General features: G+C 40.0%; 2 protein-coding genes across 12 annotated transcripts in view; one reads left to right on the plus strand and one right to left on the minus strand.

Moving 5' to 3' along the window:
- AMN1 (antagonist of mitotic exit network 1 homolog) overlaps positions 1-9,115 on the plus strand; it is an 84,903-nt gene extending 75,788 nt beyond the window's left edge. For both annotated transcript variants that reach the window (XM_055396824.2, XM_055396825.2), the window contains one exon: positions 7,446-9,115. In XM_055396824.2, the coding sequence (XP_055252799.1) occupies positions 7,446-7,519 (74 nt within the window). In that variant the 3' untranslated portion in view covers positions 7,520-9,115. The remainder of the gene's footprint in view (positions 1-7,445) is intronic.
- An 844-nt stretch (positions 9,116-9,959) lies between these two features.
- ETFBKMT (electron transfer flavoprotein subunit beta lysine methyltransferase) lies at positions 9,960-26,326 on the minus strand. 10 transcript variants are annotated; one of them, XM_088837242.1, is made up of 5 exons: positions 24,917-26,325; positions 24,161-24,259; positions 23,656-24,090; positions 21,345-21,475; positions 9,960-18,088 (listed from the first exon to the last, which is right to left on the minus strand). In XM_088837242.1, the coding sequence occupies exons 3-5, from the start codon at positions 23,979-23,981 to the stop codon at positions 17,745-17,747; spliced, it is 801 nt and encodes a 266-aa protein (XP_088693368.1). In that variant the 5' UTR covers positions 23,982-24,090; positions 24,161-24,259; positions 24,917-26,325; the 3' UTR covers positions 9,960-17,744. The 10 variants fall into 10 exon arrangements, with proteins under 10 accessions (XP_088693368.1, XP_055252792.1, XP_088693371.1 ...); XM_055396817.2 differs by lacking the exon at positions 24,161-24,259 and having other exon boundaries at positions 24,917-24,941; positions 26,172-26,315; XM_088837245.1 differs by having other exon boundaries at positions 23,656-24,259; positions 24,917-24,941; positions 26,172-26,315.
- Between the last annotated feature and the right edge of the window lie 871 nt (positions 26,327-27,197).

A 27,197-nucleotide genomic window follows, 5' to 3' on the forward strand; every position in this document is an offset into this window, starting at 1 on the left:
CTATACAGTCCATGGAATTCTCCAGGCCAGAATACTGGAGTGGGCAGCCTTTCCCTTCTCTGGGGAGTCTTCCCAACCCAGGGATTGAAGGCAGGTTTCCCACATTGCAGGTGGATTCTTTACCAGCTGAGCCACAGGGAAGCCCAAGAATACTGGAGTGGGTAGCCTGTCCCTTCTTCAGCCAATTGTTCCAACCCAGGAATCGAACTGGGGTTTCCTGCACTGCAGGTGGATTCTATACCAGCTGAGCTACCAGGGAAGTCCTCTATAGGTTTGGCCTGCTTTAATTTAAGGTTCCAGTTCTCACATAATCCAGTGAATACATCCCATTCACTAGCTAACGAGCAGTAGGGTGAATCTTCCCACCTAGGAATAAAAACTTCATCAACCTTAATCTCTTTTTCTTAAAGAGTGGCATTTTGTCTCACAAATCCTGCTCACAGCACCAATTAATGTTTTGCTGAAAGTTTTCACTTTCATCTCAGGTTCAAAGGATTTGTTAACAAAATAAGCCATTCATTATATACAAATAAATAATACAGATATTTATTAGAGAACTATCTACCTACTTTCAATATACTAACATTAAAAGGAATGAGAAATAAAAAGAGCAGAGAGTACATCACCAAATTGGGTTTGACCAACATCCAGACTTAAACAGTGCTGGAAAGTCCTGTGTCACAGCACATCTGGAGTCCCAGTTGGGAAAGGGTCCCAGGCAGCATGTCTGCTCCATGAGTGAGACTTCCAGGGCTTCCTAATGCCCACTTGATTTCACACTCCAGAATGTCTGGCTCTAGCTGAGTGCCCACACCATTGTGGTTATCTGGGTCTTTAAGACCTTTCCTGTATAGTTCTTCTGTGTATTCTTGCCACTTCTTCTTAATCTCTTCTTCTTCTGTTAGGTCCTTACCATTTCTGTCCTTTATCGTGCCCATCCTTGCATGAAATATTCCCTTGATATCTCCAATTTTCTTGAAGAGATCTCTAGTCTTTCTCATTCTATTGTTTTCCTCTATTTCTTTGCATTATTCATTAAAGAAGGCCTTCTTAATTCTTCCTTGCTATTCTCTGGAACTTTGCATTCAGTTGGGTATATTTTTCCCTTTCTTCCTTACCTTTCACTTCTCTTCTTTCCTCAGCTATTTGTAAAGCCTCCACAAACAACCACTTTGCTTTCTTGCATTTCTTTTCCTTTGGGATGGTTTTGGTCACTGCCTCCTGTTCAGTGTTCAAACTTCTGTCCATAGTTCTTCAGGCACTCTGTCTATAGATCTAACCCCTTGAATCTATCTGTCACCTCACTGTATAAGGGATTTGATTTGGGTCATACCTGAATGGCCTAGTGGTTTTCCCTACTTTTTTCAATTTAAGCATGAATTTTTCAATAAGGAGCTCATGATATGAGACACAATCAGCTCCAGGTCTTGTTTTTACTGACTGCAAAGAACATAATCAGTTTGATTTCAGTATTGACCACCTGGTGATGTCCATGTATAGAGTCATCTCTTGTGTTGTTGGAAAAGGGTGTTTGCTATGACCAGTGTGTTTTCTTGACAAAACTCTGTTCACTTCTGTCCTGCTTCATTTTGTACTCCAAGGCCAAACTTGCCTGTTACTCCAGGTATCTCTTGACTTCCTACTTTTGTATTCCAATCCCCAAGGATGAAAAGGACATCTTTTTTGGTGTTAGTTCTAGAAGGTGTTATAGGTCTTCATAGAACCAGTCAAGTTCAGTTTCTTCAGCATCAGTGTTTGGGCATAGACCTGGATTACTCTGATGTTGAATGGTTTGCCTTGGAAATGAACCAAGATCTTTCTGTCATTTTTGAGGATGCACCCAAGTACTGCATTGTGGACTCTTTTATTGACTGTGAGAGGTACGCCACTTCTTCTAAGGGAGTCTTCCCCACAGTAGTAGACATTATAGTTATCTGAATTAAATTTGCCCATTCCCATCCATTTTAGTTCACTGATTCCTAAGATGTCAATGTTCGCTCTTGCCATCTCCTTCTTGTCCACATCTCATTTACCTTGATTCATGGACCTTACATTCCAGGTTCTTATGCAACATTGTTTCTTACATCGTCAGACTTTACTTTCACCACCAGAAACATCCACAGGTGAGTGCTGTTCCCGTTTTGACCCAGTCGCTTCATTCTTTCTGGAGCTATTCATAATTTCCCTCTACTCTTCCACAGTAGCATATTGGACACCTTCCTACCTGGGGGACTCATCTTCTGGTGTCATATCTTTTTGCCTTTTCATACTGTCCATCCGGTTCTCCAGGCAAGAATATTGGCGTGGGTTGCCAACCCCTCCTCCTGTGGACCACGTTTTATCAGAACTCTTCAGTATGACCCATCTGTTGGGTGGCCCTGCATGGCATGGCTCATAGTTTCAGTGAGTTATGCAAGCCCCTGCCCTACAACAAGGCTGTGATCCATGAAGGGGTTCATTGTCTGTCACCTTGCCAATTCATATCATAGGATGCCTTTTCTAATGTAAAATATATGATGTTTTCACCTCAGTTTTCATGAATTTTCAATATATTCAAGTTTCCTTTAAGATATGATTAATTATAATAATATGTACACCAACATAATATCAACTTTTCAATAGAAAACTACTATCATAGGTATACATATCAATTATTAGTTGAATCTTACTTTCAGAATTGTTAAAAAAAAATTGACATTGGCAAATATACATAAAATGTACTGTTTTAAACATTTTTAGGGTACAATTCAGTGGATTTAAGTATATTCACATCATTGTGCAGAATATCCCCAGAACTTTTTTGTCATCCCAAATAGAAACTCTTTACCCTTTAAACAATAACTCCCCATTATCCTTTCCCCCAGCCTCTGGCAACCTCAATTCTATCTTCTGTCTTTATGAGCTTGCCATTATAATCAGATTTTTTAATGTGACAATTAATGTCTCCTGTCACCACAAGACTGTCCATGTACTACATTAATTAATTCCCAAATGTTAAGCTAACCTTACATTCCTAAGATAAATCCCAGCTGATCATGTCATATAAACCTTTTTCTATGTTGCCAGATTTGGTTTGCTCTTGTCTTATTGAGTATCTTTGAATACATATTCATAAGAAATATTGACCTGTTGTTCTTTTTCTCTGTGTGTGTAATGTCTTTGTCTGGCTCTTGTGTGAAGGTAATACTGTTTTCATAGAATAAACTGCAAAGTGTTCCTCCCTCTCCTATTATAGTTGAGGTATAAACTTCTATACATAGTTTTATTATAGTTGCTGTCTTTATCTTTTTACTTTACTTTATCCTTTTACTTTCAACCTATTTGAAATCCGCCATTAATCTAGATTTCCTTAATAATAGACTTTCTCTGTAATAACTAATGATACTTTTAAAACAATGCAAACTCCACTTGTTATATTTTTAGGCACTTAACAAAATTAGCTGCCAATGTAAACCTTGATTTCACAACTATAATTTCTTGTTTCCAAACACTCTATGGTTCTCTTTCTTGTACTAAATCTTAATGTTTGACTTATTTTTGTTTTACTTAAAATCTAGTAACCATATGTTGGGCCCTCTTTTTTTCCTTGTTGTTGCTGTTGTTTAGTCATGTCCGACTCAGCGACCCCATGGACTGCAGCACGCCAGTCTTCCCTGTCCTTCACTATCTCCCAGAATTTGCTCAAACTCATGTCCACTGAGTCGGTGATGCCATCCAACCATCTCATCCTCTGTTGCCCCCTTCTCCTCCTGCCCTCAGTCTTTCCCAGCATCAAGGTCTTTTCCAGTGAGTCAGCTCTTTGCATCAAATGACCAAAGTATTTGAGCTTCAGCTTCAGCATGTGTCCATCCAATGAATATTCAGGGTTGCTTTCCTTTAGGATTGACTGGTTTGATCTCCTTGCAGTCCAAGGGACTTTCACAAGTATTCTCCAGCACCATAATTCGAAAACATCAATTCTTTGGCATTCAGCCTTCTTCTTTATGATTCAACTCTCACATCCATACGTGACTACTGGAAAAACCATAGCTTTGACTATACGGACCTTTGTCAGCAAAGTCACGTCTCTGCTTTTTCATATGCTGTCTAGGTTTGTCATAGCTTTTCTTCCAAGGAGCAAGTGTCTTTTCATTTCATGGCTGTAGTCACCATCTGCAGTGATTTTGGAGCCCAGAAAAATAAAGTCAGCCACTGTTTCCATTTTTCTCCCTTCTGTTTGCCATGAAGTGATGGGACCAGATGCCATGGTCTTAGTTTTTTCAATGTTAAGTTTCAAGCCAGCTTTTTCACTCTCCTCTTTCACCTTCATCAAGAGGCTCTTTAGTTCCTCTTCGCTTTCTGTCATTAGGGTGGTGTCATCTGCATATCTGAGGTTATTGATATTTCTCCCAGCAGTCTTGATTCTAGCTTGTGCTTCATCCAGCCCAGCATTTCGCATGATGTACTCTGCATATAAGTTAAATAAACATGGTGACAGTATACAGCCTTGACGTACTCCTTTACCAATTTTGAACCAGTCTATGTCTGTTTCTAACTGCTGCTTCTTGACCCACATACAGGTTTCCCAGGAGGAAGGTATAGTGGTCTGGTATTCCCATCTCTTTAAGAATTTTCCACAGCTTGCTGTGATCCATATAGTCAAAGGCTTTAGCATAGTCTCTTTAAGTCTGAGAACCACTAAGACTAGGTTAGAGATATGCTATACATACAACATAGATTGTTAATTGCTTTACAATGTTTTGTTGGTTTCTGCCAAACATCCAATCAACCAGCCATAGGTTTACATATGTCCCCTCACTCTTAAACCTCCCTCACACCTCCCACCCTATCCCACTCCTCTGGGTTGTCACAGAGCACTGCTTGAGCTACTTATGTCATACAGCAAATTCCCACTGGCTATGGCAATGTATGTTTCAGTGCTACTCTCTTAATGTGTCCCACCTTCTCCTTCCCCCACTGTGTCCACAAGTCTATTCTCTTATGTGTGTGTCTCTATTGCTGCCCTGCAAATAGGTTCATCAGTATCATTTTTCTAGATTCCATATATATATGATAATATACGATATTTGTTTTTCTGACTTACTAACAGACTCTTAAGTTCATCAACCTCACTACTACTGACCAAATTCGTTCCTTCTTATGGCTGAAACTCCTGAATAATTTTTAATTAATTTATTTATTTTAATTGGAGGCTAATTACTTTACAATATTATAGCGGTTTTTGCCATACATTGACATGAATCAGCGATGGGTGTACATGTGTCTCCCATCCTGAACCCCCCGCCCACCTTCCTCCCCATCCCATCCCTCAGGGTTGTCCCAGTGCACTGGCTTTGAGTGCCCTATTTCATACATCAAACTTGGACTGGTCATTTATTTCACATATGGTAATATACATGTTTCAATGCTATTCTCTCAAATTATCACACCTTTGCCTTCTCCCACAGAGTCCAAAAGTTTGTTCTTTATATCTGTGTCTCTTTTGCTGTCTCGCATATAGGTTCATTATTACTATCTTTCTAAAGTCCATCCGTTCCGTTCCGTTCAGTCGCTCAGTCGTGTCCGACTCTTTGCGACCCCGTGGACTGTAGCCTACCAGGCTTCTCCGTCCATGGGATTCTTCAGGCAAGAATACTGGAGTGGGTTACCATTTCCTTCTCCAGGGGATCTTCCCGACCCAGGGATCGAACCCGGGTCTCCCGCATTGGAGGCAGACGCTTTAACCTCCGAGCCACCAGGGAAGCCCTCTAAAGTCCATATATACGCGTTAATATACTATATTGGTGTTTTCCTTTCTGACTTACTTCATTGTATAATAGGCTCCAGTTTCATCCATCTCATTAGAACTAATTCAAATGTGTTCTTTTTAATAGCTGAGTAATATTCCATTGTATATATGTACCACAGCTTTCTTATCCATTCGTCTGACGATGGACATCTAGGTTGCTTCCATGTCCTAGCTATTGTAAACAGTAGTGTGATGAACACTGACCCCAATGTTCTCTTGGGGAGACCCCAATGTGTCTCTTTCAATTCTGATTTCCTCATTGTTTATGCCCAACTGTGGGGTTGCTGGGTCGTATGGCAGTTCTATTTCCTGTTTTTTAAGGAATCTCCACACTATTCTCCATAGTGGCTGTACTAGTTTGCATTCCCATCAACAGTGTAAGAGGGTTCCCTTTTCTCCACATCCTCTCCAGCATTTATCCTGAATAATTTTTAAAGTAATAAAATTTTAGCAGTATTTTTGCATTAGAAGATATTATAAAACTGACTTTGTAAACATAAACCATATTAAAATCACTGCTATATATTGTGAATAACTGAAAATCATCTAAATGTCTAGTCATATACATTGGTTAAATTACAAGGAATTCATATAAGTTATCTATTTAAAATCATGTTTTGTAAGTATATGACATGGAACATGTTCAACAATTGGTTAAGCTGTCCTGTTCTAGTAACTATTCTCTCCCTTAAATTTTTCAGCATGTTTCAGCTTCCCAAGGTGTTTTACCATACCTGCTGACTCTCTTTAATCATGCTTTCTTTAATCACTCCTTTGTAAATAGTCACTTCATTAACCGCTGTTCAAACATGCTACTTTAGTGTGTCATCTAATTCCTGGCAGGACCCTGAGAAAGTTTAACCCTGTTACTCTCTGTTTGGTGTAATTAAGATAAAATTACAGGACTTCCCTGGTGGTCTAGTGGATAGGAATCCAGCTGCCAAACCAGGGGACATGGTTTGAACCCTGGTCAGGGAAGTTTCCAGATGCTGCAGAGCAACTAAGCCCGTGTACCACAACTACTGAGCCCATGCTCTAGACCCTGTGAGCCACAACTACTGAGCCCTTGTGCCTACAGCCTGTGCTATACAAGAGAAGCTACCACAAAGAGAAGCTCGCTCACTGCAAAGAAGAGTAGCCCCCACTCACCACAATGAGAGAAAGCCTCTGAGCAACAGTGAAGACCCAGCACAGCCAAAATAAAAAAGATGAGATTACCGAGAAAATAAGAAATGCCTGTTTTTTCAAAGTATTACTGTGTTTACTGCAGCTGTGTTAGTCTCTCAGTCATGTCCGACTCTGCAATCCCATGGACTGTAACCCACCGGCTGCCCTGTCCATGGAATTTTTCAGGCAAAAATACTGGAGTAGATTGCCATGCCCTCCTCTAGGAGATCTTCCCAGCCCAGGGATCAAACCCAGGTCTCCTACATTGCAGCCATATTCTTTACCATCTGAACTACCAGCAGGGAAGTCCAATAATAGTGATGGCTACCATTAATTAAATGTATTTTTAGTTTATACTATGCTTTGAATATCATCTAAGTCTTTTAACCCTATGAGATATAATAGTCATCATCCCCAGTTTATACATGAGGATACATTCAATATCTTTGATTACTATGTATTAATATATTGTCATTGTTTTCTTTTGTAGATCATTCACGAGAAGTCCTGGAGCAATTAGTAGGCCCGAACAAACTAAAGCAAGTGACGTGGACTGTGTATTGATGCTCACTGAAGCTTATCAAATCTATGATCTTCATACTACTTTCCCTGGAAACAATGGTCTCAGAGATTGGCTTTCCAATAGTATGATTTATGCTTTGAAGTTAACCTGGCTTTTAAACATTTTAATAGTGCTTTTACTTCTATATATAAGTTTGTTGATGAGTGAGTGTTCTTGTAAAGGCAATTATAGCGTGCCCTCTGATATATTGGGGGAGGGTATTTTTTTTTTTCTTAAATAAGAAAGTTTTAAGTTACCTGTTTCCCCTGGAAATTTCCTTCTCCTAACTAGATATTTGAGCTGCTATAAGAGATATTTATCACTGTGTATAAACAGGAGAATTCTAAGTTATTTCTAAAAGCATAATTACCTTCCTAGCTATTTTCTGACTGCTGCCTTCCAAAGTATTTAAATGTCCACTGGCCAAAAAGTAAAACTGAATATCAGGCCTATATATTCATCACAAAAATTATTATTTCAATGAAACAAAGAAATGTAATAGTTTAATGTCATAATCTCGGATATGATACCTTAGCCATTTAGCATATGAGTGATACTGAGGCCTTTGCCTGGCCACTTATTACATTGATTTTTATGGCTACTCTCCCCCAATACATGCTATTCATCTACAAACTTTCTTCCTTAAAAACTGCACTCAAGAATGTGTAAGAATGAGTAAATATTAAATAGCATCACAGAGGCTGTATCCTAAAGCTCTACTGGTTTCACATTGTAAAATAAACAGCACAGATCTTAGTTTTCAAATGAAATGTATTACTATCTATAATCACAAAATTCTCTGAAATATACCATGCTTAAACTACCCCCAAATTCACCATATTCCCTGTGCCAAAAGCTTTTGTCAGTGGGACCTTCTTAAAGACTTCCTATTTTAACTGTGATACAGTGAATCACAGGGAAAGTATGGTATGGTAGATTTCTTGGACATATGTAGAGGGACAGGTTTACATATTCAACTCTACTTCTTCTTACTATTAACTACTTTATAAATGTGCTGTGTTTATAGTGTATAGTATACAATATAGTGTATTGCCACTGCAAAAGTGGTACACATGTGTGTATGTATAAAATGGGTAAGGCCTGTTCCTTCTATGAAATTTCTCTAAAGACAAATTCAGTAAGATTTAATATTGAACACCTAACCAAGTCACTACCTTTTTCCCCTTTTGAAGAAACTAGTTTCAAGATCTAAAGTGTCAGATTTTTAAGGTCTATAAAGGACTTATCATCCTAAAGCAGCTTGTGGCTTGATCTTTTTTATATCACTGGTTGTATCAGCTATTTTTCAGCACCCTGCTTAAAAGTCTGGTCTCCCATCCCTATCCTACCTATAACTGTCACCCTTACCTGTCATTCTGAACTCTATTTTTCCCCTCTCCATCTTTTACCATCTGACATCTTATTTTTTATTTATTATCTGTCTGCCCACCCTAGTCTATAAGCTTCATGAAGACAGACGTTATTTCTCTTTATTCACTGCTGTATCTCCAGTACCTAGAATAGTGTCTGGTATATAATAAGCACCCAAATATTTGTTGAATAAATAGACAAGAAAATAAATAAAAGTAATACCCATACTTCAAGTTTCTGGTCTGTGACATGTACAGAGATTAGAAGTCATCACTCATGTCCTCACAAGATAAAAGCTGAACAAACTGAAAATCATGAAGCAGTACAGCATTGTTTGAAAGTAGAGTTGTATTAGTTGTAGATGCACACTGAAAACTGCAAACTCTAGGGCAACCAGTAAAATAAATTTTAATAAATATGATTGATGTCCTAAGGGAGGGGAAATGAAACCATATAAAATGCTCAATTACACCAGAAAAGGGAGCTTCCCTGGTGGCTCAGTGGTAAAGAATCCGCCTGCCAATGCAGGAGACACGAGCTCAATCTCTGGTCTGGGAAGATCTCACATGCCTTCGAGCAGCTAAGGCAGTGCACCTCAACTATTGAGTCTGTGCTCAGGAGTCCAAGAGCCACAACTATGGAAGCCAATGCACCCTTGAGCCCATGCTCCACAAGAAGAGAAGTCATGGCAATGAGGAGCCCACACACAACTAGAGAAAGCCTAAGCAGCAACAAAGACCCAGCGCAGCCAAAAACCAAAAAAAAGGAGAATTCCCCAGTGGCTAAGTACTCTGCACTTTCACTGACAAGAGCCTGGGTTCTATTCCTGGTCCAGGAACTAAGATCCCATAAGACTTGCAATGCAGCCCCACCCCCACCCCCATCCCGCAAAAAAAGATAAAATCAGAAAAGAAAGAAAAAGCAGAACACAAAAAAGAAAGAACAAAGGCAAGGAATAGGGAACAGCTATAATGATGGTAGAAATTAATCCAACTATATCAATAAGGTCTTTAAATGTGAACAATCTATTTGTTAAAAGATTTATTTATTTAGGGTTTTGGCTGTGGTGGGTCTTTGTTGCTGCATGCAGGCTTTTCTCTAGTTGTGATAAGTGGGGGCTACTCTGATACAGTGTTCAGGCTACTCTTGTTGCAGAGCACAGGCTCTAGACACTTGAGCTTCAGTAGTTACAGCAAGTGCACTCTAGAGCTCACGCTTAATGTTGCATCACACAAATTTAGTTGCTCTGTGGCATGTGTGTTCTTCCCAGAGGAGGGATCGAACCAGCTTCTCCTGCATTGGCAGGATCTCTGAAGAAGATTTAGCTTCGGGTACAGGGACCAGTCTCGATCACTCAAGAGCTTTTGTGTAGCACAGTTTTATTAAAGTGTAAGAGGGAGAGAGAAAGCTTCTAACATAGATATCACAAGGGGAATGGACAGCACCCCACTTGCTAGTCTTAGCAAGGGAGCTATATACTTTTTCATTGGTTATAACAATAAATCAAAAGAATGTCTCAAGGTTACAGAGATCTTACTAGATCCACTCCCACAATTTACATTTTCAGATGACTCTTCAGTTCAGTTGCTCAGTCGTGTCCGACTCTTTGTAACCCCATGAACTGCAGCACACCAGGCCTCCCTGTCCATCACCAACTCCCGGAGTTCACTCAAACTCATGTCCATCGAGTCGGTGATGCCATCCAGCCATCTCACTCCCTTCTCCTCCTGCCTTCAATCTTTCCCAGCATGAGGGTCTTTTCAAATGAGTGGACTCTCGCATCAGGTGGCCAAAGTACTGGAGTTTCAGCTACAACATCAGTCCTTTCAAGGAATACCCAGGACTGATCTCCTTTAGGATAGAATGGTTGGATCTCCTTGCAGTCCAACGGACTCTCAAGAGTCTTCTCTAACACCACAGTTCAAAAGCAACAATTCTTTGGCGCTCAGCTTTCTTCATAGTCCAACTCTCACATCCACACATGACTACTGGAAAAACCATAGCCTTGACTAGACGGACCTTGGTTGGCAAATGATGTCTCTGTTTTTTAATATGCTGTCTAGGTTAGTCATAACGTTCCTTCCAAGGAGTAAGCATCTTTTGATTTCATGGCTGCAGTTACCATCTGCAGTGATTTTGGAGCCCAAAAATATAAAGTCTGACACTGTTTCCACATCTATTTGCCATGAAGTAATGGGAGCGGATGCCATGATCTTAGTTTTTTTAATATTGAGCTTTAAGCCAACTTTTTCACTCTCCTCTTTCACTTTCATCAAGAGGCTCTTTAGTTCCTCTTCACTTTCTTTCACAAGGGTGGTGTCATCTGCTTATCTGAGGTTATTGATATTTCTCCCAGCAGTCTTGACTCCAGCTTGTGCTTCTTCCAGTCCAGCGTTTCTCATGATGCATAGAAGTTAAATAAGCAGGCTAACAATATACAGCCTTGACATACTCCTTTTCCTATTTGGAACCAGTCTGTTGTTCCATGTCCAGTTCTAACTGTTGCTTCCTGACCTGCACACAGGTTTCTCAAGAGGCAGGGCAGGTGGTCTGGTATTCCCATCTCTTTCAGAATTTTCCACAGTTTATTGTGATCCACACAAAGGCTTTGGCATAGTCAATAAAGCAGAAGTAGATGTTTTTCTGGAACTCTCTTGCTTTTTCCATGATCCAGCAGATGTTGGCAATTTGATCTCTGGTTCCTCTGCCTTTTCTAAAACCAGCTTGAACATCTGAAATTTCATGTTTCACGTACTGTTGAAGCCTGGCTTGGAGAATTTTTAGCATTATTATACTAGCGTGTGAGATGAGTGCAATTGTGTGGTAGTTTGAGCATTCTTTGGCATTGCCTCTCTTTGGGATTGGAATGAAAACTGACCTTTTCCAGTCCTGTGGCCACTGCTGAGTTTCCCAAATTTGCTGGCATGTTGAGTGCAGCATGTTCACAGCATCATCTTTCAGGATTTGAAATAGCTCCACTGGAATTCCATCACCTCCACTAGCTTTGTTCGTAGTGATACTTCCTAAGGCCCATTTGACTTCACATTCCAGGATATGTTGGCTGTAGGTGAGTGATCATACCATCATGATTATCTGGGTCGTGGAGATCTTTTTTGTATAGTTCTTCTATGTATTCTTGCCACCTCTTCTTAATATTTTCTGCTTCTGTTAGGTACCTACCATTTCTGTCCATTATTGAGCCCATCTTTGCATGAAATGTTCCCTTGGTATCTCTAATTTTCTTGAAGAGATCTCTAGTCTTTCCCATTCTATTGTTTTCCTCTATTTCTTTGCACTGATCACTGAGAAAGGCTTTCTTATCTCTCCTTGCTATTTTTTGGAACTCTGCATTCAAATGGGTATATCTTTCCTTTTCTCCTTTGTTTTTCACTTCTGTGTCAGAGCTATTTGTAAGGCCTACTCAGACAGCCATTTTGGTTTTTTGCATTTGCTTTTCTTGGGGATGGTCTTGATCGCTGTCTCCTGTACAATGTCACAAATTTCCATCCATAGTTCATCAGGCACTCTATCAGATCTAATCCCTTAAATCTATTTCTCACTTCCACAGTATAATTGTAAGGGACTTGATTTAGATTATACCTGAATGGTCTAATGGGTTTCCCCACTTTCTTCAATTTAAGTCTGAATTTGGCAATAAGGAGCTCAGAACATGAGCCACAGTCTGCTCCCAGTCTTGTTTTTGCTGACGATATGGAGCTTCTCCATCTTTGGCTGCAAAGAATATAATCAATCTGATTTCAGTATTGACCATCTGGTGATGTCCATGTGTAGAGTCTTCTCTTGTGTTGTTGGAAGAGGGTGTTTGCTGTGACCAGTGCATTCTTTTGGCAAAACTCTATTAGCCTTTGCCCTGCTTCATTCTGTACTCCAAGGCCAAATTTGCCTGTTACTCCAGGTGTTTCTTGACTTCCTACTTTTGCATTCCAGTCCCCTATAATGAAAAGGACATCTTTTGGGGGTGTTAGTTCTGGAAGGTCTGTAGGTCTTCATAGAACCGTTCAACTTCAGCTTCTTCAGTATTACTGGTCGGGGCATAGACTTCGATTACCATGATACTGAATGGTTTGTCTTGGAAACGAACAGATAATTCTGTCGTTTTTGAGATTGCATCTAAGTACTGCGTTTCGGACTCTTTTGTTGACTATGAGGCTACTCCATTTCTTCTAAGGATTATTCAGAAGGTTCTTAGTAAAGAGAAATATGTCCTTGAGCAGGATACATTTTTGTTATATAGTGATTGGTACAGAGTTTAAGGAAAAATATATCCTTGAGCAAGATGAGTTGTTTTGTTGTGCAATCATCAGCTCTGGATTTAAAGACAAAACATTTGTCCTTTTATCCTCCTTGAGAACTCCAGACCCCTATCTTCTTCTCAGGACCCCAGACTTCTTATCAACCTACCTAGGAATTGACTCTCAGATTCTCAACCACTGGACCACCAGGGAAGCTCATATGTAAACAGTCTTAATACAAACCTGTTTGTTAGCTATTAAGTCATTTCAAGGATCATTGTTTTATATATATATATGGGAGATTTTAGATATTTTAAGTAATATTTGAATATCTCAAACACCTTCTTGTACCCTCCTCATAAATAATTAAGAGAAGATAACAGAAACAGTGTTGTAAATATTTAAAATTAAATCTACTCTTGGCCTCTTCAAGTCAATGTCCAACAGTGCTCCAGAGTATAATTCCTTTTAATTTTCTCCTTCTTATCCTGCTGAGAAAGACATTACCCAGCAGAATATCCTGAATTTTCAAAGAATATGTCAACAAAACTCTTTCTCCTCAAATACCATCCAATACCACTGTAGCCTACAATTTCCATTAATGTTTACCAATGTGGAATCAAACTTTGATTTTATAATTGACCCCCAGTAGATCAAAGGAAATTGGATACAAGAATTGATTTATTGGGTTATAATAAACTCTGACTTGTAAATTCAGGAATCAGAAGATCCTCTGTTGGCCCCAGCTCCAAAACTCCCATGTAATGATCCTGTTTTCCTATCTAAGCAACAACTTGCTCCTAACTGCTTTCTCTACATTTCTGTTGAATGACTATAACTATGATCACATCTCCCTGGTATCCTAATCCCATTGGCATGTGTGTATTATTAGAAAGCACATAGTGCAAGTGTTATAACCAATTCCTAAGTAGTATGTAAGAACAAGAGAGTACAGCTGACCCTTGAACAACATGGGTGTGAACTGCACTTTATGTGTTTTTGTTTGTTTGGTTGGTTTTCAATAAACACTACAGTATTATACAATCCACCCTCGGATGCAGAAACTTGGATTTGTAATGTAAAGTTATACATAGATTTTCAATTCTAAGGGGGTGGTTGGTGATTGTCAGCACCCTAACCCCCACATGTGTACAAAATTGCATTTTATACTTCACTTGTAATATATATTGTGGTCATGTTTTGTTTTAAATTGAAGAATAGGAAATATAGTACATAAAACCAGTACAAAATTACAAGACCCAAAAGTAAAAACTAGGTCTCACTCCCACCCTTATCCATCAGCCATCTGGTACCCTTTCAGAACACAACCACTCTGACGAGTTTCTTACTCATCTTTCCGAAGACATATGTCTACTGCAAGTAAATATATATCCTTTAAACATACATTCATATGTAGGTATATACACATCTTTTTTTTTTCATAAATAGTGGTATACTATACATGTAATCCTTCACATTGTTTCTCATTTATGTCCTAACATTCTTACTGATATATAAGATCCTGACAACCTGGGGCATTTGTGGTATACCAAAATGTTACTGACCTTAATAAACCATAAAAATGTATCATAAGGTATCAGAGTACTGAGTATGTTGTTGTTGTTGTTGAGTCACTCAGTCCTGTCCAGCTCTTTTTGAGACCCCATGGACTGCAGCACATCAGGCTTCCCTGTCCTTCACCAATTCCCGGAGCTTGCGCAAGCTCACGTCCATTGAGTCAGTGATGCTATCCAGCCATCTTATTCTCTGTTGTCCCCTTCTCCTCCTGCCCTCAATCTTTCCCAGCATCACAGTCTTTTCTAATGACTCACATCTTCCCACCAGGTGACCAAAATATTGGAGCTTCAGCTTGAGTATCAGCCCTTCCAATGAATATTCAAGGTTGATTTCTTTAGGATTGACTGGTTTGATCTTCTTGCAGTCCAAGGGGCTCTCAAGTGTCTTTTCCAACACCACAACTCAAAAGCCTCAGTTCTTCAGTGCTCAGCCTTCTTTATGCTCCAATTCTCAAAACATCGGTACATTACTACTGGAAAAACCATAACTTTGCCTACACAGACCTTTGTTGGCAGAGTAATGTCTCTGCTTTTGAATATGCTGTCTAAGTTGGTCATAACTTTTCTTCCAGGAGCAACTGTCTTTTAACTTCGTGAATGCAGTCATCATCCGCAGTGATTTTGGAGCCCAAGAAAATAAAGTCTGTCACTGTTTCCATTGTTTCTCCATCTATTTGCCATGAAGTGATGGGACCAGATGCCATGATATTCATTTTCGAATGTTGAGTTTTAAGCCAGTTTTTTTCACTATCCTCTTACACCTTCATCAAGAGGCTCTTTAGTTCCTCTTTGCTTTCTGCCATTAGGGTGGTGTCATCTGCTTATCTGAGGTTATTGATATTTCTCCCAGAAATCTTGATTCTGGCTTCTGATTCTTCCAGCCCAGCATTTCCAATGATGTACCCTGCATAGAAGTTAAAATAAGCAAGGTGATAATATACAGCTTTGGTATACTCCTTTCCCAATTTTTAACCAGTTCATTGTTCCATGTCTGGTTGTAACTTGCTTTTTGACCTGCATACAGGTTTCTCAGGAGCCAGGTAAGGTGGTCTGGTATTCCCATCTCTTGAAGAATTTTCCAGTTTGTTGTGATCCACACAGTCAAAGGCTTCAGCATAGTCGATAAAGCAGAAGCAGATGGTTTTCTGGAATTCTCTTGCTTTTTCTGTTATTCAGTGGATGTTGGCAATTTGATCTCTGGTTCCTCTGTCTTTTCTAAATCCAGCTTGTATATCTGGAAGTTCTTGGTTCACATACTGTTGATGCCTAGCTTGCAGGAATTTGAGCATTAGCTTGCTAGCATGTGAATGACTATAATTGTGCGGTAGTCTGAACATTCTTTGGCATTGCCCTTCTTTGGGATTGGAATGAAAACTGACCTTTTCCAGTCCTCTGGCCACTGCTGAGTTTTCTAAATTTGCTGGGAGCAAATTTTCTAAATTTGAGTGCAGCACTTTAACAGCATCATCTTTTAGGATTTCAAATAGCTCAGCTGGAATTTCATCACCTCCACTAGCTTTGTTCATAGTAATGCTTCCTAAGAACCACTTGACTTCACACTCCAGAATATATGGCTGTAGTTGAATGTTGGCAATTTGATCTCTGGTTCCTCTGTCTTTTCTAAATCCAGCTTGTACGTCTGGAAGTTCTTGGTTCACATACTGCTGATGCCTATAACTACACCATAGTAGTCATCTGGGTCATGAAGATCTTTTTTGTATAGTTCTTCTGTGTATTCTTGCCAGCTCTTCTTAATATTTTCTGCTTCTGTTAGGTCCATACTGTTTCTGTCCTTTATTGTGCCCACCTTTGCATGAAATGTTCCCTTGGTATCTCTAATTTTCTTGAAGAGATCTCTAGTTTTTCCCATTCTATTGTTTTCCTCTATTACTTTACACTATTCACTTAGGAAGGCTTTCTCATCTCTCCTTGCTATTCTTTAGAACTCTGCTTTCAAATGGGTATATATTTCCTTTTCTCCTTTGCCTTCTGATTCTCTTCTTTTCTCAGCTATTTGTCAGGCCTCCTCAGACAACCATTTTGCCTTTTTGAATTTCTTTTTCTTGGGGATGGTTTTGATCACATCTCTTGTACAATGTTACAAACCTTCTAAACTCTTTATTTTTATCTGTTTCTTAACTGATGCCCTATTATGTACTTAACCTATACTAGGCACTTTATACTTTCATTTAATACAATAACCTTTTGAAGTACAGTACAAATGTACTACTATTAACATGTTATAAATTAAGAAATGAAATCTCAGAGAGCTTAACTCACCCAAAATGCCAGCTAGAAAGTGACAGAGTGGTCACACTCTAAAGCCCATGTACTCAGTACCATACTAATTGCATCTCCAATATTTACAGGTAATATTTTTTAATATAGTATTCTTCTGTATTTTTTATTTTAATTCAAAGATACACTGTAGTTGTTCTCAACTATAGAAATAGACTCTGCTAAAACATCTAATTCCAAAAAACTTTAAAAAATTGAATTCCTCTCTGCTACTTAAATTACATGTGGTTACTATTGGATACTGCCTTGTGTAATTATATTCCTATAGCAGGATGAGGGCATGGCAACCCACTCCAGTATTCTTGCCTGGAGACTCCCTATGGACAGAAGAGCCTGCTAGGCTACAGTCCATGGATCGCAAAGAGTTCGACATGACAGAACAACTAAACACAGCAGTAAAACTAGAAAAAAAATTACAGATAGAGATTTCTGCATTTGGCTTACTGTAGAACAAGTTATGAAAAGGCTGACAAAATTTTAATCTTCATATTTTCGAAGCAAGATTTACCATTTAACAATAACGAAGTGGCAACCCACTCCAGTGTTCTTGCCTGGAGAATCCCAGGGACGGGGGAGCCTGGTGGGCTGCCGTCTGTGGGGTCGCACAGAATCGGACATGACTGAAGCGACTTAGCAGCAGCAGCAGCAGCAGCCTTCTTTGAACCAGACAGTCTTTTCAGGTTAAACCCAAACATAGCTATATCCCCTACTGGAGGAACTTCAACAGCTCAAGGCTGAAACTGCCACACCGTGCTTGTTGTCAGTCCATTGTTATCCTGCCTTGTAGGCTCTGGAAGTGAATATTCTGCTACTTTGTGCAGTTGATGCTGAATGCTATGTCCAGTGAATTGGGGTCGCCCAGGGTCACCAATCAGTACTTGAGTTCTGTGGGTCTCAAAGCAGTTCTTCAGCCATTGAAGCAGACTGTCTGCAAGGTCTTCATCATAAAACATATCTCCAAGCACAACAAGGTCCCATTTATCTTGTTCCAAATCCAAAATGTTTTTGATTAAAATGGGAAAAGGATTCAATTGGTTCAACTCACAATTTAGTGTAATAGCCATTCCTGCAACTTTAAAAAAAAGGACATGGTGAATTGGTATATGCTAGGTTATTTTAATTTCCTGCTGATTAATTTAAATAATTTAGAGAATCTCCAATAGGTTTTTTCCCCTTTCTGTTGAAAGCTGTTTTTTTAGGTAAAGAAGCCTAAACTATATGCCAATATAAGCTATTTCCTACAATGCTCAAATATATGACTATTCTGAAAATAAAGCAAACAATACCACACACCTGGAAAAGGAGAGGTTTTAAGGAATATTTGCTTATCTTAACAAGACCATTTAGAACTGACACCAAAAAAAGATGTCCTTGTCAACCTAGTGGGGTGGAATGAAGTCAAGAGTTACCTGGAGTAACAGGAAAGTATGGCCTTGGAGTACAAAATGAAGCAAGGCAAAGGCTAACAGAGTTTTGTCAAGAGAACACACTGGTCATAACAAACACCCTTTGACAACAACACAAGAGACAACTCTACACATGGATATCACCAGATCACCATCATCATCACCGATACCAAAATCAGATTGATTATACTCTTTGCAGCTGAAGACTGAGAAGCTCTATACAGTCAGTAAAATCAAGACGTGGATCTGACTGTGGCTCAGATCATGAGCTCCTTATTGGAAAATTCAGGCTTAAATTGAAGAAAGTAGGGAAAACCACTGGGTCATTCAGGTATGACCTAAGTCAAATCCCTTATAATTATATAGTGGAGGTGATGAATAGATTCAAGAGATTAGATCTGGTAGAGTGCCTGAAGAACTACAGACAGAAGTTTGAAACATTGTACAGGAGGTAGTGACCAAAAGCAAAAGAAATGCAAGAAGGCAAAGTGGTTGTCTGAGAAGGTCTTACAAAAGGTTGAGGAAAGAAGAGAAGCAAAAGGTGAGGGAGAAAGGGAATGATAAACCTAACTGAATGCAGAGTTCCAGAGAATAGCCAAGAGAGATAGGAATGTCTTCTTAAATGAACAATGCAAAGAAATAGAGGGAAACAACAGAGTAGAAAGACTAGAGATCTCAAGAAAAATTGGAGACATTAAGGGAACATTTCATGCAAGGATGGGCATGATAAAGGACAAAAATGGTAAGGACCTAACAAAAACAGAAGAGATTAAGAAGAGGTGGCAAGAATATACCAAAGATCTATACAAAAAAGGTCCTAATAACTCAGATAATGACGATGGTGTGGTCACTCACCTAGAGCCAGACATCGAAGAGTGTGAAGTCAAGTGGGCCTTAGGAAACATCACTATGAACAAAGCTAGTGGAGGTGATAGAATTCCAGCTGAGCTATTTCAAATCCTAAAAGATGATGCTGTTAAAGTGCTGCACTCAGTGTGTCAGCAAATTTTAAAAACTCAGCAGTGGTCACAGTACTGGAAAAGGTCAGTTTTCATTCCAATCCCAAAGAAGGGCAATGCCAAAGAACATTCAAACTACTGTACAACTGCACTTATTTCACATGCTAATAAGATTATGTTCAAAATCCTTCAAGTTAGGCTTCAGCAGTCAGTGAGTGGAGAACTTCTAGATGTACAAGCTGGGTTTAGAAAAGGCAGAGGAACCAGAGATCAAATTTCCAACATCCAATGGGTCATAGAGAAAGCAAGGGAATTCCAGAAAAACATTTACTTCTGCTTTATTGGCTATGCTAAAGCCTTTGACTCTGCGGATCACAATAAACTGTGCAAAATTCTTACAGAAATGGGAATACCAAACCATCTTCCCTGTCTCCTGAGAAACCTGTATGTGGGTCAAGAAGCAGTAGTTAGAACTGGACATGGAACGTTCAAAATTGGGAAAGGAATACACCAAAGCTGTATATTATCACCTTGCTTATTTAACTTCTTTGCAGGGTACATCTTGTGAAATGTTGGGCTGGATGAAGCACAAGCTGGAATCAAGATTACTGGGGGAAATATCAATAACCTCAGATATGCAGATAATACCACTCTAATGGAAGAAAGTAAAGAAGAACTGAAGAGCCTCCTGATAAGGATGAAAGAAGAGAGTTTAAAAAAAAAAAAAACTGGCTTAAAACTCAACATTCAAAAAACTAAGATCATAGCATCTGGTCCCATCACTTCATGTCAAACAGAGGGTGAAAAGTGGAAGCAGTGACAGGTTTTATTTTCCTGGGCTCCAAGGTCACTGCTGATGGAGACTATAGCCATGAAATTTTTTAAAATACTTGCTCCTTGGAAGGAAAGCTGTCACAAACCTAGACAGTGTATTAAAAACCAGAGACATCACAAAGCCAACAAAGGTCCATATAGTCAAAGCTATGGTTTTTCCAGTAGTCATGTATGGATGTGAGAGTTGGACTTTAAAGAAGGCTGAACACTGAAGAATTGATGCTTTTGAACTGTGGTGTTGGAGAAGACTCTTGAGAGTCCCTTGGACTTCAAGGAGATCAAACCAGTCAATCCTAAAGGAAATCAATCCTGTATATTCATTGGAAGGACTGATGCTGAAGCCCCAATATTTTGGCCAACTGATAGGAAGAGCCAACTCATTGGAAAAGACCCTGGTGCTGGGAAAGATTGAAGGCAAGAGGAGAAGGGGCAGCAGAGGATGAGATGGTTAGACAGCATCACCGACTCAACAGCCATAAATTTGAGCAAATTCTGGGAGACAGTGAAGGACAGGGGAGCCTGGTGGGCTGCAGTCCATTGGGTCACAAAGAGTTGGACATGACTTAACAACTAAATAACAACAACAATGAAGACTTGGTTTGTCCCAGCTGTACAAGAGACAGGAAAACAAGGCTTATGTTTGAGCAGGATGACAACTTGGTACTGAGAGTCCTATATACAATAAGGCTCCTCAAGGGCTAGATCCTCAATGAAAGGGAAGACTAGAGAAAATCAGATAAAATTAACACTTACCCGTCTCAACTTGGGTTCAAATGGAGTAAAATCTCCCTCAAATGCCCAGGTCTATCTTCACTTGGGTTTTGGTCAAATAAACACTACCTACATATTTCAGGAAATCCCTAGCCCACAGATGACCAACAGTAACTGTTCTCAGGTTGGTATCACTTTGGGATATCTACCAGACACAAACAGAAGTCCTCCTGTCAAAAATGCACCATCAAGTCAGGCCTTACAGGGTTCCCACAGACAATGTCCCACTGAGTTCACCATATTAGATTATGAAATACAACATGGAAATGGCTTATGGTGTTGGAGCAACTGTAGATATTTATCCTGGAGGAAAAAAAAAAAGATGAGCTCAAAATATTTAAAAATATGACAGTCTTACTAGGGTCTATGTCATTGGCCAAGATCCTTAAGGCTCCACTCATCTTAGCAGCGATGGCTGTAGCTCCACATCCACTCCCAATATCTAACACAGATTTTCCTCTGACAACATCAGGATTATCCAAAAGATACCTAAATTAGAAAAGGGAAAATATAATCTAAGACAGATGGGAGGTCAGTAAGAGGTGTCCAAAATTTTTTCTTTGGATTGATTGGACAAGGAAATAGTGAAACTTATCTGAAGAATTCAGTCCAACATTGGCAAGTTTGGCCTGAATAGAGTGAGAAAAAAATGTCAGTTGTAAGAGCTGGGCAGAGATGGGAGAGAGAGGACCTAGTCATTTTGGTCTGCTTCTTTATCAAGTGTGAAGAGCAGATCCATACAACTGATTGATCATGCTCTTCAAGTCAACTTTTTAAAGTATTGAGCACTTACTATGATTCAGAAACTACCAACCACCAAAAATACAGACTGACCAAATACTGCTATAATCAGGACTCAGTAAGCTAGGTCCAAAATTCACTGTCTCCTTTTCATTGTTCATCAGAAAGTGGTTTTACCTACAGCTCGAACTGTATAAAAATGACCTCTCTGGAAAAGTACCATCAAAGTCCAGCTCAACCAAAGAATGTGGACCTGGGCTAAGCAGTTACCAAACAAGTGAAGATGAATGGACAAACACTGAAATAATAAATGTCAACCAACACTTGACCTCAGTACTAGAAAAATAAAGAGCAGAGGAAATTCCCTGGTGGTCCAGTGGTTAGGAGTCCACATTTTCACTGCCAAGGGCCTATCCCTGAGATCCTGCGATCCAAAAAAAGACTAAGATGGGGTGTAGAGCCCCATCTAAAGGGCCAGCTGTTACCCATCTTGAGGTAACAGTTGGTACAAGAGAAATTAGGTCTTAGCAGAGATTTAAATCTGATGTTAGCAGAGATTCTTGGTTTTTTTTTTTTTTTTTGGCCATGTGTTTTGGCTTGCAGGATCTCAGTTCCCAGAATAGGGATTGAAGTTGGACCAGGCAGTGAAAGTGCCGAGTAACTCCCCAGAGATTCTTATTTTTCAATTGAAGTAAATTTTTACATGCTTCAAGTTTTAAATGATAGCAACCGATTGTTTTAAAGTTTATAAGTAAAACAAGTTTACAAAAATATATCCATTTTTTTAAAACAGAAAACACATCTGTGGATCATCAATTTGTGACATCTGATTCAGTCTTTTAAGGAATCTGATTGCCCTTAGATTTGAAGTTGATACACAACAATTTGCATAGGTATCACTTGCAAAAATATCACTTATTTTTTTAAATGATTCAAGTAAATATAGGAAAATTTCACAACACAATAGCCAGAAAACTGGAATTTATACCACCTGGAAAGTTTTCCGGAACTCAGGATTTTCCAAAAAGCTCTATGTTTGCATTTATTTATTTTACATTTAAAACTGGATACAAACTGGATTTCCCTGGCAGTCCAGTGGTTAAAACTCCATGCTTCCAATACAGGGGATGCAGGTTCGATCCCTGGTCAGGGAACTAAGACCCCACACGCCACATAGCATAGCCAAAGAAATAAAAATAAATTTAAAAAACTAAATACAATCTGAGTTCTGCTAGACCATACCATACCTGTGAAAGAGAAGCTCTTATGCATTTCCTTTCACCGTTTTGTTACATCAAGGCATTAAAAAATTAAATCATTTACCAATCTAAGAGCAAAGACTAGATTAAAATGCTGAAAGTTCTTGCATTTGTTTCAGCAACTGTTTTAATAAAAAGCATTGTGTGTATATGTGAGAAAATGTCCTAAAGAAGACCTTTGCATTATGGGGAGTTGGAAGGAGGGAACTTAAAATGCAGATTCAAGTCCACCTGAGTGATGTCCTAATCACTCATATCCCTCATTCTCTGGGAGCTTGAGAAAAGGCGGTGGAGGGAGCAACATTTACAGAATTAAACCAGGAGAAGGAGTGGGGGGCTTTAAGTTCCACCAAGGATCTGCATGGGCATCACAAACCATGAACCTGAGGACAGTGTGAGATTTCTGGATCATTACCAGTTACCTAGGGTCTTGACAGCTGACCTAGGATTTCTCTTGGGGAAAGAACTATATATGGGGAAACACCTTGGTAAGCTTGGAATAGAAGAGAAAACCATGCAACAAAGCAACCCAGAACTGTTTCTAAACTCTAATAAAAGAATTTGGGTTTTTTTTTGAGGAGCAAGGAGAATGTGGAGTTGGAAGGGACAGAAAAGAGAGAGGTGGTGAGGAGCCCTAAAAGTTCCCGCTTCACATAAGGCCATACGTACCTAGACAGGGCTTGGCCCCCTGGCCAGTAGATTGCCCAGTAAGGATCCCTGAGGGGCCACAGGTCAGCTCTCTCCCACCAGAACTTGCATCTGGGGGTCAAAAGTCGCAACTGGATTTCAGGGGTGAGGCTGCCACTGCTGGTGACTTCAGTGTTCTCCTCCAGGAAAGCTTTCATCTCAGGGTCCAAAAGGCTTCCAGTTCCTCTCCAGGGGCAGTGACCCCAGGGAAACAAGGGGAAGCCACTGCTTCTCACAGCCTTCCAGAGGACAACATAGCGGTTCATGGGAAATGATGCAAACACTCTCCAGCCTGGGCTCAAAGCCATCAGTCTGGTCCCAAAGCACAGGTATGCTGGTGTTGCTCTTGATAAGAGCTGCTTCTCCTGGGGAAACAGTCTGGTTGCCAAACTGATCTCAGCTGGAGTCACTGGACCTCTAAAAACATAATAATAATGAAAACTCGAACACTTCCAAATCCTATTACATAGTAAGAAAATAGTGTTACCTCTGTAGCAGATGATGCACAAGTGCAAGTTCACTTTAGATGAAAGTTTCTGTGCGTTAATTTAGGAAAATCCAATCTTCTAAAACATGCCTTTTCATTCTTTGTGAACAACAGAATCCTTTTAATAATTTAGAAAACCAAATATACAAGCATTTGATTTTGATAGAATCCTCAGGAACATTCCTGTTACATAAAATAAGGTATATCCTTAACATGCCTTCATTCATTTAATAAATCATTTTCCTTTAAGCAGACACTGCTTGATAACCTTGAACAAAATAAACAAAAGTCCCCATCTTCAGGAAACTTAGATTCTAGCGATGCAATAGAGCAGGTAATCAGGGCAAACACAGTTCTTGCCTTTATGGAGTCCTAGCCAAGAGTTGTGCAGATTATTAAACTGTAACTGTGGTTAGAGATATGTAAATTATACTGACTGCTCAATAAAGATAACCCTAGCATATGGGGACTTTCCTGGTGGTCCAGGGGTTAAGAATCCACCTTTCAATGCAACAGATTCAATCCCTGGTCTGAGACTAAGACGGCTTGTCACAACTACTGGGTCCTCACGCTCTACAGTCCGTGCACCCCAGCTAGAGAAGCCTGCCCACTGCAACAAAGACCCAGCCCAACCAAAAAAAAAAAAGATAGCCCTAGCATAAATCATCAATGTAATTAAGATTGTTTTTTTCCTAAAACAAAAAAAAAAACTATGGATTTAATTGTAATAAAAGAATATCAAATCACTGTAAATACCTCTGATGAGTCATCTTCACCAAACCTGGACTTAATAGAAAGACATTTTGATTAATAAGTAGGAATGAGGAAGAGAAGTTTAAACACAAATTGTACACCAAGTTGTTTGGGACCTTTGGTCTGTTCTGCATAAATATTTTAAATAGTCTTGAATTCACCCAAATATTTAGAGTTGTTCAGTTGCTAAGTCAAGTCCAACTCTTGCAACACCATGAACTGCAGCACTTCCAGGCTTCCCTGTCCTCCAGAGTTTGCTTAAACTCATGACCAGTGAGTTAGCGATGCCATTGAGTCAGTGATGCCATCCAACCATCTCATCCTCTGTCACCCTCTTCACCTCCTGCCCTCAATCTTTCCCAGCATCAAGGTTTTTTCCAATGAGTCAGTTCTTCCCATCAGGTGGCCAAAGTACTGAAACTTCAGCTTCACCATGAGTCCTTCCAATGAATATTCAGGTTTGATTTCCTTCAGGATTGACTGATTTGATCTCCTTGCTGTCCAAGGGTACGGGGCACCAAACTCAAATGCCTACCCGAGGCCAGACTGGTGATAAATGAGTGATGCAGGCTGGCTTCTGATAACAGAGAGGTTGTGGCAAACTAAAAGGTGTTTCAAAATAGTCCAACGGAGCCAGCAAGCTGCTGCCTGTCCTGGAACGTATAGCCAGATCTTTCCATTTTTCAAGATATTCCACGGACTTCCCTGGCAGTCCAATGGCTAAGACTCCCAACGAAGAGGGCACAATCCCTGCTCCTGGAACTAAGATCCCATCTGCTGCAAGTCCCCACCCGAAAAAAACCAAACACAAAAATTCCCACTTTTAAACGCGGGAAATTAATTAAAATATCAAGACAGAAGGAGGGTCAAAAATGCCTGTCAGGCCACTAGTCTGTGAACTCAGGATAGATTTTAAGTGGGTGTCAGCCCACATTTATGCCCTTGTAATCATTGGACTAATTGCGTAGGAAGGATTGGGTCAGCCCTTGAGTCTACGGTTTAAAAAGAAAGCAGAGCAAAAACGAGACGATTTTGGACACAGTGTCATCCAAACCGATGCCGCCCCCTCCCACGCCAAGCACCAATGAAGCATCTGTTATGAATATGTGATTAAGCGGTGGACACTGGGTATTTGGATTAATTAGTAAGAAGACAGGTTTAAAAGTGCAAGCTCCAAAAGTGTTAGCACGTTATTTCCCTCCGAGAAGGACGGGAGTCAGCCTTAAAGGGGCAGGCACAGTCTTCCTTTTCTCCTTACCTGTCTGTGCTAACACCACCCTGGGGAGCAAAGCACAGGGCAAGTCCGTCACTTTGCCTTTGCGCCTCTTTTGGCGCTTTCTTTACAACTGCACTCGGGATCCAGAGTTACCAGCGGAGCCTGCTACCCTGCCCCGACCTCCTGCTCCGCCCACCTTCCCGGCAGCGTTCTCTCCCTTCACCCGGGCTTCTTAAAGGGACAGAAATGTAAAACCACAGGGTGCCCTGGCCTCGCTTGGAAAATAAGGGAATGTTAAATACTCATATCTAAAAAATACCCCCTGAAGCCGTGGAGCATCTGCTTTGTGCCAATCACACTTCTAGGTACTGGGCATAGGGTGGTGAGCCAAACAGACACAGCGTAAACCCTTAATAACACATTCAACTGGGATTAAATCATAATATGTCCTCCCTATTATAATAATTTTCATACACGTACAATCTTTTTTGTTTCTTTAGTTGTAACTTGTCATTTCAATTAACGCTCACTGATCCTATTGTTAGTAATAATTCCTAATAGATGTTCAATATCTATTGACCTGGCAGTCCAGTGGTTAAGACTCTCATTATCCAAATGCAGGGGGCATGATCCCTTGTCTGAAAACTAAGATCCCACGTGCCACACACAGTGTGCCCCCCCAAAAAAAAAAAAATTCCAGATCTGTTTGTCTAAGGATTTTAGTCCCTGGGATTCTCCAGGCAAGAATACTGGAGTGGATTGCCATTTCCTTCTCCAAGGCATGAAAGTGAAAAGTGAAAGTGAAGTCGCTCAGTCGTGTCCGACTCCTAGCGACCCCATGGACTGCAACTACCAGGATCCTCCGCTCACGGGATTTTCCAGACAAGAGTACTGGAGTGGGGTGCCATTGCCTTCTCCTAGTTTTTAACCAGCTAATGTATTCTATACCAGAGACAGTTTTCAAATTGATCTTCTTTCCATTCCTCTTGCCTTTCCTTTAGTTCTGCCTTATGATTGCTTGCCTGAATTCCTGCAACTGGTCTCTCTGCAATCCTGCCTTCCTCTATC

The sequence above is a fragment of the Moschus berezovskii genome, chromosome 6 (assembly GCF_049115385.1).
Source record: "Moschus berezovskii isolate FMDL1 chromosome 6, NW_MosBer_1.0, whole genome shotgun sequence".
Classification (NCBI taxonomy): domain Eukaryota; kingdom Metazoa; phylum Chordata; class Mammalia; order Artiodactyla; family Moschidae; genus Moschus; species Moschus berezovskii.

Bases quoted from the DNA above. Each gene is read 5' to 3' on its own strand.
- ETFBKMT (XM_055396815.2), bottom strand. From the start codon at position 25,047: ATGCAGAACAGACCAAAGGTCCCAAACAACTTGGTGTACAATTTGTGT. The intron at 24,091-24,916 runs GTATTTACAGTG...TTATGTTTTTAG, and splicing joins GTGAAGATGACTCATCAGAG to AGGTCCAGTGACTCCAGCTG. The intron at 18,089-21,344 runs GTAAGACTGTCA...TTTTTTTTAAAG, and splicing joins GGCCAATGACATAGACCCTA to TTGCAGGAATGGCTATTACA.